This window comes from Miniopterus schreibersii, assembly GCF_964146895.1.
Source record: "Miniopterus schreibersii genome assembly, chromosome: 4".
Taxonomy (NCBI): domain Eukaryota; kingdom Metazoa; phylum Chordata; class Mammalia; order Chiroptera; family Miniopteridae; genus Miniopterus; species Miniopterus schreibersii.
Genome location: NC_138105.1, coordinates 55887757 through 55907882, shown reverse-complemented (window position 1 = coordinate 55907882; position 20126 = coordinate 55887757). Strand labels below are relative to the sequence as shown.

At 38.3% G+C, this 20126-nt stretch overlaps 1 protein-coding gene across 1 annotated transcript; it reads left to right on the top strand.

Moving 5' to 3' along the window:
• Window positions 1-1819: 1819 nt before the first annotated feature.
• On the top strand, window positions 1820-19189 carry CBR4 (carbonyl reductase 4). The gene is made up of 5 exons (XM_081135634.1): window positions 1820-2213; window positions 4289-4409; window positions 5153-5289; window positions 7735-7869; window positions 17443-19189. The coding sequence occupies exons 1-5, from the start codon at window positions 2072-2074 to the stop codon at window positions 17619-17621; spliced, it is 714 nt and encodes a 237-aa protein (XP_080991760.1). The 5' UTR covers window positions 1820-2071; the 3' UTR covers window positions 17622-19189.
• Window positions 19190-20126: the final 937 nt, after the last annotated feature.

Below are 20126 nucleotides of genomic sequence, written 5' to 3'. Positions count from 1 at the left end.
CTTAAGGGTTTTAAGGGTAGAGATTTTAGGGGCGGTCCCAGGGGAAGAATAGAATATTCATCAGCTCTCCAGGTGTGTCCTTTCAGGGTTGTGGTCTGCACTGATTGATTGGTCAGCAGCGGGGCAGGGGGTCATTATCCAGTGTAGCTGGTCCTGAGGTTAGCCATGGTATTGCTTATCTGGCTTTGCTGCTTTTCTGGGCCTGGAGCTGAGATACAACTGAGGCCTAGAAATTACCTCTAGGGAGGAAAGGTCAGAGGGTATAAACCCAATGACCAGCAATATGTTAGGTGAGGAAAGGTCACCTTGGGGATGAGATCCCACCCTACAAAATTGTCCATTGCTATTTATGTGGGGCTTTTCACCCTGGTGACATCTGTACCTGGCCCACCCTCCTTGCTTTGCTCATGTATGATTTAGCCAATGTGAATAACGCTGCTATGAACATGGGTATGCAAATATCACTTGAAGACCTTGCTTTCAATTCTTTTGAGTATATACCCAGAAGTGGAATTGCTGGATTATATGGTAGCTCTATTTTTATTTTTTGAGGAACCACTATACTGTTTTCCAAAGCAACAGTTTACAGTCCCAACAATAGTGCACAAGAGTTCCAATTTCTCCACACCCTCACCAACACTTACTTTCTTTTTAATAGTAGCCATCCTAATGGGCATGAGGTTTTACTCATGAATTTTTGCAAGTCATTTCAAATCCCTTTTGAATCTAGGTAGAATAAAAATAATATTTAAAAAATAATGCTCAATTGACTTAGTTTTTTCTCTCTTCTCCTTTTATTCTGCATCCAGCTCTCAAATCCAGCTTTTCCATGCATTCTTCTTTCTTCTCCCGTTTCTCTGATTTTTTGTGTTAATATAATTTTTCACTTTATGATTTTGGACTACTTGCTAGTGTTTCATGTGTATTTAGTCCTGTTGTCCCAGGCTGTGTGTGTGTGTTTAAGTAGTAGGGGCTATGGTTTACACTTCATCTCTAATGATATTACATCAAGAAACGCTTCATTTTTTACTGTATAATTGTAACAAATGCTCAACTTTTTATTAACTCTCAGAGTACTCAGCACATGTCTTTAGAATTGCAGGAACTTCTTTTTGTTTGCAGCAGCTGATGCTTGTTTTAGGAGTCCTGCAAGAATATTCAATCATTCAATTAACATTTCTTGAGCTCCTATTATATGGTGTCCTTGACAGGGCATCTGTCTTTGCAGCATCCTTTGAGATGACTAGTAACGTTCAGCTAGGGTGAGGCCCATTTCTGTGGCAACTTGGGGGAAGGGACAAGTAGGAGAGCTTTTGGTATGAGTCTGACACTTGGGGGCCACTTCTTCAACAGGTAGGGCATCTATTCCCCAGCCAAAGACAAACACTGGATGAAAGGCAGACACTGGAACTCCGCGAATAGTGTACAATTGACCCTGTGACAACGCTGGGGTTTGGGGGCACCAGCAGCCCTCACCCCAATGGAAGATCCACTTATAATTGCGTATATTCTGGGTTCTATGGTGATCAACCTGTTTCCGTTTAATGGGGATTGCCCTGATTTTAAAACGAAAAGTCCAGCGTCTAAATAACCCCATTACTTCCAGGTAAACTGGAGTGGTTGGTCATCAGCGCTCTAATTCTGAGCCACAACCCTGTCTCTCCCCCGCCAGGTGCCTAGGGCTGTGGAGCACGCTTGAGCAGCTCGCCCACGCCTCGTTCCCTCCTGTCCCAAAACTACAAGTCCCAGCATGCAGTGCAGCCCCTTCTCAGCCAGTCCTTGGCCGCGTTACGTCATTGGCGCCCGGTCCTCTACGGGCGCGGCGCTTGGGAGCCGGTGCGCGCGGACGTCTACGTGCTGACGCTTTGCTCTCAGAGCCCGTCCGGGCCTCCGGGATGGTCAGAGTCCCGCGGCAGGAGGAGGGGTGGGGCGCCTACTTTTTCTCGCGGCAGTTGGCTTTTTTTTTTTTCCTCCTTTAATTAGAGCGGCGGTGGTTTAAAGGTCGCGAATCTGGAAAGGGGCCGGCACTCCTAGCCTTCTTTCCTCCAAGCGTGCGAGTTCCTGGTCCAAGATGGACAAAGTCTGCGCTGTTTTTGGAGGCTCCCGGGGCATTGGCAGGGCAGTGGCCCAGTTAATGGCCCAGAAGGGCTACCGGCTGGCCGTCATCGCCAGAAATCTGGACGTGGCCAGGGCCGCCGCCGGTGACCTCGGCAGTAGGTATCGAGCTGCAGTGGTCCAGTTGCGTGGCTGCGGTCCACGCGCCTTGAGTCTCCCCGTTTGTTGAGGGCTCTGAAGTTCAGCAAATGCAGCTGCCCTCGTGCAGGGGCTGGTCCCGAGCTGTGCTGCGGGCTGTGCGGAGACCGCCCCGCCGCCGTCCTGTGCCCGCAGAACTGCCCGCCGCCTGCCGGGCTGCCTGCCAGGGCGGCCCAGGGCTTTCCTTTGAGGCTTAGCCGTCTCGTGAGGGCCCATTAAGCACCCACCTCCCTAGTGCCAGCCTGGAGGAGCTGCTTTGTCGTGGCGTCTGGAAGAACAGAGCCTCACAACAGTTCACTTTTTATGTGGGGCAAAGGGCTCAGCCCCTGGGGCAGGATCGCGGGCGCCCTGGAGGCAGGAAGCTTAGGGGGTGTCGGGCATAACAGGCTGTGTGTGGACCCGCAAAACGGTTGCATAGGCACTTAGTTGTTAAATTCTTTTGGTGACTTTTACAAGTGGGCATTTGAGATTTGTTCTGACAAATTCCTTTTAATTCCATTTAACCCTCATTTTTTTCCTGTTTAATACTGGATCAGTAACTTGTTTTGCGAATTTAAGTCTCTTGATGGTAGGGAGAAATAGGATGTTTGAAAGATATTAACATGCTGCCTTTTGTTTAATTGCTGGGATGGACAGATGCACCTCGTTTACTATCAGGGAGGCACTGGGGGGAAATAGAGGCCTGGGGATGCAGCTGGTGGCTGTAACCTTTAACATTACTTATGGGTTCACCCTAATTGGTTACATGGCTTAGGAGAATATTAGACTGTCTAAAAGAAAAAACCCACATAAGTTATGTTAGGGGGATTTGCCAAGGGAGAGAATGTACGGGGCTTGTTGAGAGTTTAAAACAGATTTATTGAAAACCACTTGGGTCTAGGTGGAGTGAGCCTAATGGGCAGTCACCACCCGGGAGGGGGTGGAGACTTTTTTGGACGGGAGGGGGAGTCCGGAGAGTGTACAGGTGTTCTCACTGGTTGGTTGTGGTTTGGCAGAGGCTTGTGGTCACTGTGGTTTGTAGGCTGCCAAGTTCCCGCTTCTGTGACTGCTCCTACCAAAATGGGAGTTTTGGACTTGGGTTGCTAGGGACCTTATAAGTAATAGACTAGAGAGAATTTCAGTGAATGCTTCTTGCTCAGATTCGTTGCCATTATGTTACTTTGACAAAGGAGCGAAAAAGTGGTGGTCTGTATGGAGTCACTGCAAGCCACCAATGTTTGCTGGACCAGATGAAAACTGTTGGTTGACCTTTCAAGGGTGGTTGTGGACCCAACAGCTCCTCAGGTGAAAGCCAAGAGGGAGCCACAGGATGGTTTTAGGCCTTTCATTTCTTTGATTCTTGTTCCATGAGTGGTTTACACTCAGAAAGTGTGACTTCCCAGTGATTTACGGTTTTTAAAGGCTTAAGGGGGTACTTTTAGTAAAGGATAAACAACAGTTGCTTTTAGTAAAAAGTTTTTTTTCATGGTTTGCAGTTTCAGTATTTTTACAGCTACCTGTTTTGTCTTCTCTCTCCTAATGGTCAGGCTTGAACAGTAGACATATAATAATATATGTGTCATAGTGAAAAAGAAAAATGAAATCCTAGAGTTTATGCTCAGGGGAGGACCAGGAAAACAACTGGACAAAAATCTAACAGAATTAGACATACATTTCAAAAAAAGAATATGAAACCCAGAAGAGTTTTGAGTTGAGTAGATGGAGTCAGTGTCAAAGCTATAAGTATTATAGGGTGAATTTTACAAAGCATTATGAGCCCCAAAAATGCCCTTTCCCCACTTTTTGTTGATTGAAAAGCAAGTTTTAGGATTTACATTCTGTAGTGTCACTTTATTTCTCCTTGTTCCCCACTGGCCCCCATCCCAGTTTTATTAGACTGAACTCCACTAGAGGAGGAACCCATGACATCATCTTTTATCTCTAGGTTCTAGATTAGCACAGGCCTAGTTCATAGCAGATGCTTAACAAATGTTACTAGATAAAAATTTTAAGTTCCAGTTATAAGTTATAAGTAATTCTAATCTTTGTTGTGTAGGTGGTCATTTGGCATTTAGATGTGACGTTGCCAATGAACATGACGTTCAGAATACATTTGAAGAGATGGAGAAAAATTTAGGCCCTGTTAACTTCTTGGTAAATGCAGCTGGAATTAACAGGTTGGTTCCAAATTTAAGTATATTTCTAATGTCATTTTTTCCTTAATATGTCTTTGATTAGTATGAGTTGATGTGACAATTAAGTTGTTTTACTTCTAATTGGAATTAAAAACCGTATTTTAAAATTTGATCTGTGAATCCATGCAGTCTTTTATTTTGAGATAATACAATAAGGGTACAGTTCGATCAGTTTTAACATTATAATCAACATTCATGTTGAGCTGCAGAACTTTTTCAGCACTTCAGAAAGCTCTCTCAGTTTCTTCCCAGTTAATAATTCCTTATGCTTAACTACGATTCTGACTTCTGTCATCATACATAAATTTTGTCACTTCATGAACTTAACATTAATGGAGTCACAATGGGTATTCTTTTTTTTTTTGATGAGTTTGGGACCAAGTATTTAGAAAAATATATTAATTTTCTTGCTAAACAAGGAAGGCTTAGCATGGCAATTGCTCAGTTAATTCAGGCTATTTTGGCTACATGGCACCACTTCTCACAGTTAGGAATATTTGCCACTGTACCTGAGGGGGTAGGAAGGTGGCTTCCAAGTGGATCCTTTCTGGCTTATCAGTTATTTTAGTGCCTCTGAAACCAAGTTTAAAATGGGACTTTCTAGGTATTCTAGCTCAGATATGAAGCACTTCTATTCTCAGTAAAAATGTTACGTATTTCTTGATGTTTTTTGTTTTACACAATTTTTAATTTGCATGCTTTTTATTTTGTTTTATTTAATTTAGGGATAGCCTTTTAGTAAGAACAAAAACTGAAGATATGATGTCTCAGCTTCATACTAACCTTTTGGGTTCCATGCTGACCTGCAGAGCTGCCATGAAAACTATGATTCAGCAAAAGAGAGGGTCTATTGTGAATGTAGGTGAGTCTTCACCTTTGTGAATTAATGATTATTTTTTAGTACCATAAAAATATTTACTTGGCTAAATTGGAATTTTCTCATGGGTGAAACTTGGATGAAATGTGTCATTTTATTATCTGTGGAAAAAGGACTTGATTAATTGATTAATGGGTAAAACAGGAATCACAAATTCACATCCTTAGAGTGGTCAAGTAGGTGATAAATGAGTTGACATCACCAAGTATAAGAAAAATGATTGGCCCAGCTGGGCGTGGCTCAGTGGTGAGCATTGACCTATGGTCCAGGAGATGGAGGTTCGATTCCCGAACAGGACACATGCCCTTGTTGGGAGCTTGATCCCTGGTGGGGCACGTGCAAGAGGCAGCTGATCAATGACCACTCTCTCATCATTGATGTTTCTCTCTCTCTCCCTCTCCTTTCCTCTCTTTGAAATCAATAAAGATATATTAAAAAAAGGAAAAAGAAAAAGAAAAATGACAGCACAAGCCATGTGATGAGTGACAAAGACCCAGCTTTGGTGTCCAGAGGCCATTAGAATAGCAGGAGCAACCTTTGCTTAATCCAGTAGAATGTTGCTATGCACAAATGGGGTCCCAGTTTTGCCAGCTATTTTGATTTTTTAAGAGAAATTGAACATCCTGATTTTTACATGACACCTAGTTTTTAAAATACAGAGAAGGAATTGAAAAATTTTATATATTGGGGGCTAAAAATGATGTCTAGAGCAGCTGCCTGGGTCACTGATTAATCAAGTACAGAGGTTAAGAGGAAGCTTTCTTAAGAGAGTGACTTTCTCAGTTTTTTAGCATGGATATAAGCAACCTGTGATCTTTAGTTCTTCTGACTTTAGACCTAAATTGCAAAATGGCTTGAAATTTTATTTCAGTTTGGTAATTTGAACATAGCGGCGTCCAATCTGCTGTTTAATTTTAGGTGGTGATAACTTAAAAAGCCACAAAAGGGGGATACTTCTTCATTGAAGTAAATGACCCTGTGCTTTTTAATTTAGGAAATGGCTTTCCATTCCAGATGTAGGGCTTTTCTTTTTGGAAATTGAGACGAGAGAAGAATAATGTGCTAATAAGCATTAGAACATTTTTGACATTTATCCTTAAGAATATAAGAGATCAATTTTCTTATAAAAGATAGTAAATGAGTCGACCTTTACTTTCTAACACAGCCAGGTAATAATGTTAAGTTCTTGTAAGCTGGTGGTGTACCGGCCTGTATATATGAGCCAATGAGGAGGGGTGTATTTGTTTAACTCTAAAATATCTACCTTTCAGATATATTTAAAAAGCCCTTGTCATTCCCTTGTATACATGCAAACCTTTAGAAATGTACTAACAGTAAATAAAAATAGATAGTTTAAATTAAGAGAATCTTATAGAAAGGACCACTTTAAACTTGTAGAAAATTGATGGTATTTCCAAAGTTACCCTGTTTGAAGAGAAGAAAAGTATTATGTGGCATGAACCAGAGCTTTTAAAACTTCCTTTGGCCATTTTTCATGCCCATATTTTTCTTTTTTTGTGTGTTTCTCCCTGTTCCTCTTTCTTCCAAGTCCTCCTTGCTCTGTCCATCTGCATTTCCCTGTCTGCTATCTGTTTTCTTTCTTTCTGTGCTTCACCGTTCTCACCCTTAGTTATTAACATATAATGTAGATAAACATTTTAATATTGGACTTGTTGATTGTAACATAAATTGCATTTGGAATGTTTTCTAAAATAAAATTACTTTCCAAAAATTTTGTGAGGTTCTCGATTAATTTCATATCATAAGGATAGGTCACTGGTGCAGAAAATTACCTCTCCATTTATGTTTTGCATGAATTTATTTGCTTACAGTTGATATTTGAATTATGAGTTGTTCTTTCATATTCATATAAATGAGGCCACCCAAGAATCTTTAGTAGGCAATGCAAGTTATAATACATCACTGAAGGTAACTAAATTGCAGTTTCACCAAAAGTTAGTAATTGATGCTTTTCAGTGTTTAGATGGACAGTAATTCAAATTTAGTGAGATTTATCATCAGGTGGACTATTCTTAGGCTGAAATGAATGCTTCCTTATGTCTGTGTTGTAGAACTGTAAAATTAATGAGCCACTATCTGAGCTTTCCCGGTTTCACCCTTTCCTACTGTGCAGTTTTCACCATGTGACCCATTCAGAGAGGAGAGTAGGTTTCTTTCACTTAACGGATCAATTCTCAAACCCTTTTTGGCATTGAGGTTTCAAGTAAGCATCTTCCAAATCCTGTTTTCTGTGTATCTGGAGCAGATTCAGGCTCTTACCAGTCAAGGGACAATGGTCAGAATTCCTAATTTTAGCAAAGGACAAGGTAAAATGATTTGTATCTTATTTGTTTAGTATAAGTTATCTGCATATGCAAATAACCCCATTAAGTTGGTTTGGATTTGCTTTTTTTTTTTTTTTTTTTTTAGGAAGTATTATTGGTTTAAAAGGCAATGCTGGTCAGTCTGTGTACAGTGCCAGTAAAGCAGGATTGGTTGGATTTTCACGAGCTCTTGCTAAAGAAGTAGCAGGAAAGAAAATTAGAGTGAATGTAGTTGCACCAGGTTAGTGAAAATTTCTTATTTATTTTTAAACATAATTTATGTATGCTTATGGCTTTATACAACAATTGCAAAGACTGTAAGTACATCAGCATCATTAAGTGCTCATCAGCCTATTGGCCCAGGAACCCGGAATCTGCAGTGTTACTAAACTCTTGAGCAGTGAAATGCAGGAGGGCCTGCTTACGTCCTGACAGGACTTCCACGGCCACACTGCCAGGCTGTGCACCACCCTCACGGAGGAGGCCAACAGTAATGCCCGGCTGTTTTGTTTGCATAAACCACGTTGCATATTTTACTGAATGATAACTCCCAAACTAAAATCACAAAAGAAACGTCTCATTTAAAAATCAGTTATAAATTAAGAATGTAAGAACTTCAAGTGTGTGTATGTCTCTGTGTGTGAATATAATATATCTTTTTATTTAAAATATCTGAATAGCTCTATAATACAATATGCTTTTAAGAGTGCAATTCAGAGGAAATAAACAAGGCTGTGTAGGTGATATTGTTTGCACATTTCACAAAGCAGTCATGTGCACTAACTGATCTACTGATTACTCCAGAAAGTCAGTATTTGTTCAGAAAAAGAGTTGCCAGAGGTCATATAATGTTTCTTTTCCAAGTAGACAAGATACCTTTCATTGGACCTCATTGTACCCCAGAGAGCTAGCCAAGGTTTGTGTTTCAAATTCAACACAAAGAAAAATTTAGAGGCAAGAAAGATATTTTAAAAAGAAACTCCATGAAGTAATAAGATGTTATAATGATTTTAGCAGTAGTTGCCTGTTTAATGACCAAGTGGAAGCTCGTTGTGTAATGTCACGAGGGAGGAAAGTGGTAGTGCATCACAATAGAAATGAGAACACTTGTACTCTGGCATGAACAAGTTGTATTCCATATGCAGGAGGCTTCTAAAATCAGACATATTGGGAGTGGCCAACAGTGAAGATTGTTAGAGAGGTGGCTGTTTAATGAATTTTCAAAATAGAAGTCACAGTGGGCAACTTACCATAGAGCTGCCTTCCTGTAGGGAATCTATCAGGAACACTTATGTTCTTGTTAAACATGCAGGAAAAACCAAGCCATCTGAGAGGCAATTCACCTGTAAGACAAAACAAGTGTGATTTGAGTACACAGAAATCAGATCCCCTTTAAGAAGTCCAGAGGACCATTTTTGTGCACTTGTTCCTTTTATTTATTATGCTGACTCTGGGTATTCCACATTACTTGAAAATATTGATGGATTAAATGGGACATAAAACCAATTACGTTGGTTTGTTAGTAAGTGGTAATTGGAAAATATTAAAACATAATGACCAGAAGTATAGTATAGGTTCCTGCAGGCTAAAAGAACTCTTCATTTTTTTTTGGTTCATAGAGAAGGGAGCCACTAATTGGCCTATTAACGGTACTCATAGATGGACATCTGGGCAGAATAGCTCTAAAATGATTGTGTAAAGAATCAAAGAGTGAACTGGTGACTAGAAAACAATTCCCTGTACCTTCTATTTTCTTTAAAATCTTTAAGTTTTAATTTTGGAAAACTGTGAGGTGGAAAGGATGTTGTATATCATTTATTCCAGTCATTTTTACAGTTTAGAAGACTGGGACCTAGGGGGCAGTGACTCCCTAAAGGTTTATGTCAGGACTCTTACTAAAAGCTTTATCTTTTGATTTCTAGCTAAGGTAAGCTTAAAAGTAATGGTTCCTTAGATTTGTATCATTAGAAGCTTTTTAGGTCTTTTTGTCCTTTTGCTAATATGTTCTGCTGAAACTATGTGCAAGTATCCGATTTTGTAACTTTCATCTTTATATTATTCGCCTTTGCCAAGTTAATAGTTCATAAAATTGCCTGAGGTCATTAAGAGGGTAATAAAAAGGTGCTAAAATTTGAATCTACCATTATCACTCATTAGATGGTGTGATAGAAATTTTGGTTTGATATTTACTCGCTTTTGAATAATGTGAGTGTTTTCATCTACCTCTGCCAGTTAGCCATGGAATTTTGTGCTAGCTTACTACAGGTATTTAAGAATTGATTACCTATATTAAGAAAAGACATTTTGTGTAGTTTATTGGTTGTAAGAAAGAGCAGGCAAAGTAGACTTTGCCACCTTTTCATTTCAAGCCACTAATGGCTGCAGCTTGGGCGCTAGAGTTGGTGTTCCCTTTGACACTGATGTTGAACCAGCAGGGATCAGGGGATGGTCAAATGTCTGATAGCCCTTTTGCTGTATCAAGTGCCTTCATCCCAACTCATTGTTTAGTCACAGAGACCGGCTCAATTCAAGCATTCCAGTCCATAAACATTTGATAGACTCTGGTTTCGATACAGTACATCCATTTTTCAAAACCAAACCAAAACAGGATAATCCAAAAGTTGCACTGTCATCCTGGCACTGCTTTCTGTTTGTGTGTGCTTTGTGCAGTGTGATTGATTTTAGTGTTAGCCTAGTTTATCCATATGGAGAATAGATTTTTGTGGTTTGGGACTGCATGCATTTCCTTCCTTTTCTCTTAGCGATTGCAGTGGTGTGGGTAATGAAGAGTTAATTCCAGGTCATAGTGATTTAAAAGCTGATGGTTTAGAGGTAATGCAGGTGTTCTTAACTCATAATCAGTCATTCAGCACACTTCCTTACTGTAGTGTCTCCTATGTGCAAAGGCTGTGTTAGGTTCCAAAAGTACAAAAATGAGTAAGATACTTCTGCCACAAGGAGCTAAGTACAGTGGGAAAGCCAGACACATGAACAAATAATTGCAATGGCATCTGATGAATATAAAGATACATGTATGGTGCTATGGAAACGCTGAAGAATGAATGCTTAATTTTGTTAGAGTGAATTAGTTGTCAAGGCAACAGGCTAAATAGTGGGAATCCAGTTTGTATACAAAGGGAAGTTTTATGAGTCTTATGGAAGTGTGTTTGTATGTATAACCTTTTCTAAAGATCTTTCCACTGCAATTTATACCACACACAAAAGCCTGTTGCTAAAAATGTGGTCGTTTAATAAGGTGACCTTTATTACATTTTATTGGCTGCATATAAGTAGGTTTCACAGTAGAAACATGCTTCATTGGTCAGAGGCAAAGTATAAGTTGAAAAAGTACAATTATAATGATTCTGTGGGTTACTTATTAACTTTATTTTCTATAGTAATTATAATCAGATTCTTCACCAGATCTCTTAATAGACCTGACAAATATCAGAATTAACAAATAAGTATCTTTTCATGTCAGTTTTCTGGTCACCTTCAAATCGAGCTTCCAATTAAGGAACATAATTGAAAAGCAAATCATAACAGGAAAAGCAGGGGCAAGGAAAATAACAAACCAGGCTGTCATTCACTGCCTGATATTATTACTATTATTTTTATTTTTTAAAAATTCCCACCTGAGGATATGTATTTATTGGTTAGAGAGAGTGGGGCGTGGAGGAGAGAGAGAGAAAGAGAAAGAGAAAGAAACATCCATGTGAGAGAGAAACGTGGATCGGTTGCCTCCCCTACCCACCCTGAGCAGGGACTGAATGTGCATCCTTGGTATGTGCCCTGACCTGGATTTTAACCCACAGCCTTTTTTGGTGTAAGTGATGATGCCCCAACAAACTGGGCCACACCAGCCAGGGCCACTGCCTAATATTACTGATTTGTTTTAATTCTCACCCGAGCATAGGTTTTTATTGCTTTAGAGAGAGAGAGAGAGAGAGAGAGAGACGAACAACTATGTGAAAGAAAAACATGGATCGGTTGCCTCCTGTACATGCCTGCAACCTAGGTATATGCCCTGAACGGGAATTGAACTTGCAGCTTGTTGGTGTACTGGACGATGCTCTAACCAATGGAATTAGCCGGACAGAGCTACTAATTTTTTAAAGATCAATTAGTTGGTAAGCTTTGATACTACCGTAAATATGAAATAAATTACTCATCATGGATACATCTTACTGATTGGAAAATATGAAACAGTATTTGATAAATTGAAACTGTAATGGGTACATTGCTTTAAAAATATGTTTTCCAGGATCCAGGCGATCGGGGTTTGATTCCCGGTCAGGGCACATGCCCGGGTTGCGGGCTCCATCAATGACTCTCTCATCATTGATGTTTCTATCTCTCTCCCTTTCCTTTCCTCTCTCTGAAATCAATAAAGATATATTTTAAAAAAATAAAAATAAAAATAAAATGTTTTCCATATGTGTTGTTCAGCAGCATTTGCTGCAGGCCTTTCCTTTCTTCATAGCCTTGAGTGGGTTCTTTCTTCAGTTCCACTGATCTCCTATATGTGTATCCCTTCACCAATACCATACTGTCTTGATTATGTAGCATTGTGGTCTTGAAGTCAGGTAGTAATTTCCCCAATTTTGTTTGCCATATATAAAACTACTTTGACTAACTTGAGAGTTTGATAGTGACATTTGAAAGTAAGTGGGGAAATATTTTATGCCAATTTTTCTTGAATTCAGAATGACCTTAGATTAAAGGATAATTGCGTCATGAACTCTGGGAAGAAACAAGCTTTAAATGTTACACTCGTAATTTTAATTCATTCAACTTCTTTAACGTGTGAGGTGAATTCTTCTTTCTAATACACTCTCTGAGGCATCTTTGAAAATAAGCGTGCCCAAGGACATTGAACTTTGGATATCAGGGAGCCCAACGATAGTTCTTGAGATGACTGGATTGTCCACTGATTATTGACTCTTCAGTGTAGAGGAAGCTTCATTTCCAGTTCACTTAAAATTATGCCAAGGCTGGTTATCCAGTTTTATCATTATCTGTGTCAGCTGCTGCTTTTATTCTTGCATTTCTTCTGGCCATCTCATTGTTCTTAAAGATGAAAGGGAATGAGGGAAACTTTGCTGACTTTTTAAATGAATGTGGTAAGATTTTATGGTAGAGGAGATTGTATTTCATAATGTAATCTCTCAATGAATCACAGAACTATAAACTTGTTATTTTATTCCAGGCCCTCATTATAGATAATCTGAAGTTAGTACTGTGCATCTTTTTCTATAATTTTTAATCTAAATACAAAAATAATATATATCTGTTGTAGACATTTAGGAAAGTACAGACAAATACGAAGAAGAAAAATAACCATTATTTGTAATTCTAGTATCTAATTATAATCACTGTTAATATTTTGGTACATATATAGAGTTAGTAGTATAAGTATTTTTTTGTTTCTTTAAATTTATATATTTTTGAGGTAAAATGAACATACAACATTACATTACTTTTAGGTATACAACATTGCTATTCCATATTTGTATATATTGAGAAATAATCACAGTAAGTATAGTAAACAACATTTGTCCCCATACATAATTAAAAATTTTTTTCTTGTGATAAGAATTTTTAAGGTCTACTCTCTTAGCTACATTCAAATGTACAATGTACAATACAGTATTATCTATAGTCGCCATGCTGGACATTGCAGTCATTATTTATTTTATAACTAAATGTGTACCTTCTAATACTAGTATGGCTCGTTTGTAAACTGTTTAACTATACAAATGTTTTCTCTTAAATATCTTTCAGTAGAATCATTTTAATACCTATATATTGTTCTATTTTGTGGATGTATCATGATTTATTCAACTTGTTCTTTTTTTTTAAATTTATCTTTATTGTTGAAAGTATTACAGATATCCCCCTTTTTCTCCCCATTGATCCCCTCCACCCCACATCTGCCCCACCCTGCCCAGGCCTTTACCACACTATTGTTTGTGTTCTTGGGTTAGGCATATAAGTTCTTTGGTTAATCTCCCCCCACCCACTCCCCCACCTCTGCCTTCCCACTGAAATTCATCAGTCTGTTCATGCTTCTATGTCTCTGAATCTATTTTGTTCTTCAGTCTAGTTTGTTTATTAGATTCCACATCTGAGTGACATTATGTAAAACCGAATGAGGAAGAATCAGAAAACCTGAATAGGCTCATAACAACTGATGAAATTGAAGCAGCAACAAAAAAACTCCCAGCAAACAAGAGCCCTGTTCCAGACAGCTTCACAGGGGAGCTTTCTAATTCTTTAAGTTGTAGGGTTAGATAGTTTACTAAAAATTTTTCCTGCATTTTGAGGTAGGCCTGCAGTGCTATGAACTTCCCTTTTAGGACTGCCTTTGCTGTGTCCCATAGCTTTTGGGTTGTTGTGTGTTCATTTTCATTTGTTTCCAGGAAGTTTTTGATTTCTTTCTTGAGCTTATTGGTAACCCATTAATTGTTTAATAACATGTTATTTAGCCTCCATGTGTTTGAATGTTTTTGAGTGTGTTTAGTGTAGTTGATTTCTAATTTCATGCCATTGTGATCTGAGATGCTTGATATGATTTCAGTCTTCTTGAGCTTGTAGAGACTGGTTTTGTGTCCTAATATGTGGTCTGTCTTTGAGAATGACCCATGTGCACTTGAGAGGAATGTATATTCTGCAGCTTTGGGGTGAAATGTCCTATAAATATCAATTAAATCCATGTGATCTAGTGTGCCATTTAGAGTCACTGTTTTTGTGTTGACTTTTTTATCTGGAAGATCTATCCAGTGAAGTCAGATGGGTATTAAAGTCCACAACTATGACTGTATTGCTGTTGATCTCTCCCTTAAAGTTGTTAAGGTTATTATTGATAGGTCCTTATTTATTGCCATTATAATTCTTTATGCCTAAGTTTCCCTCTCTGTTTCTTCTTATTGTTACAGCATTCCCTTTAACATTTCTTACAGTGCTTCTATTTCTACTTCTAATTACAACAGTCCCTGTAACATTTTCTGCAATGCTGGTTTGGCGGTGATAAACTCCTTTAGCCCTATTTTGTCTGGGAAGCTCTTTATTTCACCATCTATTTTGAATGGTAGCTTTGCTGGATAGAGTAGTCTTGGTTTCAGATTCTTGTTTTGTATTACCTTGAATACTTCATGCCATTCCCTTCTGGCTTGTAGAGTTTCTGATAAGTCAGCTGACAGCCTTATGGGGGCTGCTTTGTAGGTAACAGATTGCTTTTCTCTTGCTGCCTTTAATATTCTCTCTTTGTCTTGAATATTTGGCATTTTAATTATGATGTGTCTGGGTGTGGGCCTCTTTGGGTTCTTGCTTGGGACTCTGTGCCTCCTGAACTTGTGTGACTTTTTCCTTCACCAGGTTAGGGAAGTTTTTTGCCAACAGTTTCTCTACTCCTTGCTTACTTTCGACCTCTCTGGCATTCCTGTGATGCGAATATTGTTACGTTTCATATTGTCCCACAGCTCCCTTAGACTGTCCTCTTGTTTTTAATTGTTTTTTCTTTTTGGATCTCTGACTGAGTGACTTTTTCTACCCTGTCTTCTAATTCACTGATCTAATCCTCAGCTTCCTCTAATCTGCTGTTTATTCCTCCCAATGTCTTCTTTATTTCTGCTATGTTATTCTTAATTTCCTTCAAAGTTTCCACATCTTTTTTCATGCTGTTGAGCATCCTTGCAGTCAATATTCTGAACTCTATATCTGTTAGATTGCTTATCTCCATTTCATTTAGCTCTTTTTCTGGGGACTTCTCTTGTTCTTTCATTTGGGGTTTTTTTTTTTGTCTCCCCAGTTTGGCTGCCTATTTGGGTTTGTTTCTATGTATTAGGTAGGCCTACTAGGACTCTCAGTGTTTTTGAACAGTCTCTGGTGCAGGCCAATGTCAGATGCTGTTTGTGACTGGCCTTAAGTACGCTGTTTGGAGCTATCAACATCCCATGGCTTGAGGTCCCCCCTGTTGTGACTGTGTGTGTTTGGACAGGACCAAGATGCACACCAAAATCTACTTTGGTCCAGAAGCAGATCAGGCAAAGACTCAGCACCCTGAAGTCTGCCTCTGCCTGCAGGCTGATTAATCTGATTCTCTTAATGAGCCTCAGGCTGTAGAAACTGTGGGGTAGGGTGAGAGGTTTTCCAGCAGGGTAGGATAATTGCTTCCCCCTCAGGCAAAAGCTGCTTGGAAGGTAACTGTGTGCCTCTGCAGAATGGGGGAATGACTTGGTACAGCAATCCAGAGGGGTGCCCTCTGAGCTCTATCTCCAAAGCCCACAACCCTAGATTTTCCTCACACAGCTTCAGTCCACTCCTCCCTCCCTCTGTTGGAGCCCAGGGTGAGTGGCTGCACATGAAACTTTGTGCGTTGGTTCTTTAAGAGGGTGCCTGCATTTCTAGCTCTCTCTCCCTGGCAGACAGAAACCCAGCTGCTTTTCACAGCCAGATGTTATATGGGTACCACATAACGTCAGTTTTGGTGCTCTTGGCTGGGAAGCCCAGCCTGGGATTGAGGCCCCAGAATCCTCAGTGGGAACCCCCCACAGCTGAGATATCCCTCCGGACCTTCAGCTGCTGCCTGTGGGAGCTCAGCCAGCCCTCTTATGCCTCCACACTTCCTACCAGCTCTATTTGGTCTCCACTTTTCCTCCTTGGTTATGAGGGTGCTCTCCAGCTCATCTTCAGTTGCAGTTGATTATTCAGGATGGTTTTTCTGTATTTTAGTTGTAATTCTAGTTTGGTCCTGGGAGAGTGTCAGTGTAGCTTCCACTCAGTCCACTGCTGTCTTTAATCTCCCAGGAGACTGTGTTTTTGAGATTGCACATTAAACTTGTACTTCACATGTTATGTCTAACTCTTAATCCATTATTTTTTATGACCATAAAACTTTTTAATATTTTTCTAATTATTGTTCCTTTTATGAGGACTACTTATTTGCTTTCTTTTTTGAAGCTTAAATTATTGAATAGTGAATACTGATGATATAAGTTAAGTATTTTATTGGGAGTATGTATTTGTATGTCTCAGATTAATCACAAGATTTTATTAATAAATCTATAGTCCTTTTGGCATATATGTATAATATGAGTCACTTAGGACTAGTTGCTTACTGTATTACATAACACTTTATACTACATAACTTTATGGTTTAGAACATGTTCCCTGCAAGCTTTACTGCATACACCAATGCCATGTTAAAATTTTACTTTTCTCTGTATACTTGTATCAGAATTGGATATGACTGAAAGTTTCTTCTTATATGAATGTTGGAAATACTGGCCTTTCTAATGTCATCAGCTGTCCTAGTTACAGCAAATGGAACTAATTTTTGTCATAGTGCCTGACTGGTCCATGGGACCACCTTTGTGATGCCTTCCTTCCCTCTACCCTACCATCCACCCCTCTACCCAACTCAAGTGAAAATTAATGAATTCTGGAGTACTTTGTGCATACCTCTATAAGGATATTCACTGGACTTTCTTACATTAGAATTAGGGGTGCAAGTGACCAGTTCCTCCATAAGTTATATGTTCCCTGAGGAACAGAAATTTTATTCATGTTTATATGTACCCACTTACATTGTGGTATGAGTTGGGCCAAATATTTGGGAATCAAAGATTTTAGTGTTCAATAAATGTGCATTGAGTTAAGTTGAATAAAAATGTAGGCTTGATTGCTAGCAAACTGTATTTCCTAAACGGTTTATTAGTAACCTCAAATTTTCTGGAGCAAATTTATTTTTATTTGAAATTGAGCCAATGTCTTAGTTCTACCCTTTGCTACTAAATAAACATTTCTCTTTTAGGATTTGTTCATACAGATATGACAAAAGACTTGAAAGAAGAACATTTAAAGAAAAGTATCCCCCTTGGGAGATTCGGAGAACCTATTGATGTGGCACGTGCAGTTGTGTTTCTCTTAGAATCACCATATATTACAGGGCATGTTCTGGTAGTGGATGGGGGATTGCAGCTCACGATATAATTTACAGATGTCTTGCGTATAATGGTAATTAGAATCAAGGGCACACTTGATTCTACATCATCTACATGAGTGATATTTGCTAATCAGACCTATTCATGCTACCAATGTGGATTTCTGTCTCTATATGTACATATCTGAAAACAGTATTTGACCAACTGTGTTTTCTAAATGTTATGTACCTTATAGACTGTGGCAATGTTAGTATGTAGACATTTTTCAAGTGCTATAAACAGGTATTACCTTAATTTATATATTTTGTCTCAAAAGTGGAAAAACTTATAAAGTTTAATTTTCATGAGTTATTTTATTATATCAGGCTGAATTCTCTAGAAGTTAACCTTGTGGGCCATGGCCAAAATAAGAGTATTTACAGGGCATTGGTTAGTTGTCAGTATTTTAGCAACCTGCTAAAATTAAACATTGTATTCTTTTTCATATGCCTTGGATGATCACGTTTTTATGCAGGTTGAATAAAAAACAGAATTGGTTTTATACAGACATGAATTTATAGGGTTTTTTCCCCAGTGGCATTACCCCTGATTGAGCTGCTGGGCAAAATAGTCTACAAATCTAAGGGTGGTGCAGTTGATCTGTTGTATAGAAATTCTCATTGATGATGAGCGTTAACCCTTATCTTAAGGTTTAAATAGCTGCTAAATTGATCTCATCAATTTAGGAAGTGAAAGTGTTTTCCTCAATCCATAAAACTCTCAGTATAACAAACTACTTAAAAATAGTATAAAAAATAATGACATTTTAAAAGTTAAGAGTATTTTTAATATGATTCTTACCCTAAAATTTTAGTAAACAATTACTTATGAGCAATCATAAATGATAAATATGCAGCAACAATGGATTCGATGTCTTTACAAGGAACAAAAGCATTAGCCTTAAAAGAGAATATTTGCCGGAGAATAGAGATAAAAATACAAACTGAATGTAAAATATCAGGCCACGTCTATTTTACATTGAACCATTTTGTGAGGAATAGTGTGATATTTTAGTGTGACAGGCTGCATGTTGATTATTACTTAAAAATGTTTTAAATATTTACTGCATTTTAAAAAGTAATTCTTTTACAGTTTTATTGGAGCTGAACATTATTTTATATAAACAGACGTAATTTTACATTGAAAGTGAGTGCAAAAGCATGAATAGGATATAGTAAATAAATGCAAAGTAAATAAAAATAAAAAGTAATAAAGGCAAATCTATGTTTTAAATTAAGTTTGCTGATTCCTTAAAATTACTTTAGAATTTATCTTTGAAATATCCTTCTTTACATATAGGAGGCTTTTATATTAATTTCACTTTTAACTGCATAAATACCTCTATCTTTATTTAATTTGGTCTTTAAGCAGGTTGTTGTCGTTTTCAGCATACACATTGCTCACAAATTTGTTAATTCTATCCCTAAGTACTTTGTGTTTTTTTAGAGATATAATGACATATACAATATCCTGTTGGTTTTGGGTGTTCAACATAATACAGTGTTTGTGTATATTGGGAAATGATCACCACAGTAAGTCTACTTAACATCTACCAGCACATAAAGTTAAAAAAGTTTTTTTCTTGTCTTCAGAGATCAACTCTTTAAAAAATTTCAGAAATAGAACACATTATTGTTAAGTATAGTTAGTGGGCTAATACATTACATCCCCAGGAATTATTTATTTTATAACTGAACGTTTGTACCTTTTGACCCCCTTCACCCATTTCACCTACCACCACTCCTTTTCTCTGGCAAACACCAATCTGTTCTCTGTATCTATGAGCTCAGGTGTTGTTTTGTTTTTTGTTTTTTAAAAAAATATCTTTATTGATTTCAGAGAGAGGAAGGAAGAGGGGGAGAGAGAGATAGACACATCAATGATGAGAGAGTCATTGATCGCCTGCCTCCTGCATGCCTCTTACAGGGGATCAAGCCCACAACCCTGGCATGTGCCCTGAGTGGAAATCAAACTGAGATCTCCTGGATCATAGGTTGATGCTCAACCGCTGAGCCATGCCGGGTGAGCTCAGGTGTTTTTTTTTTTTAAAGATTTCATGTGTGGGTGAGATTATATGGTATTTGTTTTTCTATGTCTGACTTATTTCACTTAGGACAATGCCCTCAAGGTCTAACCATGTAGTCACAAATAGCAAGATTTCATTCTTTTTTATGGCTGCATAATATTCCATTGTATATGTATATACACACAATATATATAATATTCCATATATATAATAATATTCCGTGTATATCACATTATCCATTCATCTATCAGTGGACATTTAGGTTGCTCCCATATCTTGTCTCTCGTAAGTAATGTTGTAGTGAACATAGAGGTGCGTATATCTTTTTGAGTTAGTGTTTTCATTTTATTTGAATGAAATCCTAAAGTAGAATTGCTGAATCATATATTGTAGTTATTTTTTAAATTTCTTGAGGAACTTCCATACTGTTTTCCAGAATGACTGCCCTAATTTACATTCACACCAACAGTGCACAAGGGTTCTCTATTT

Coding starts and splice junctions, on each gene's coding strand:
- CBR4 (XM_081135634.1), top strand. CDS start 2,072: ATGGACAAAGTCTGCGCTGTTTTTGGAGGCTCCCGGGGCATTGGCAGG. Junction 2,214..4,288: donor CGCCGCCGGTGACCTCGGCA/GTAGGTATCGAG, acceptor TTTGTTGTGTAG/GTGGTCATTTGGCATTTAGA. Junction 5,290..7,734: donor AGGGTCTATTGTGAATGTAG/GTGAGTCTTCAC, acceptor TTTTTTTTTTAG/GAAGTATTATTGGTTTAAAA.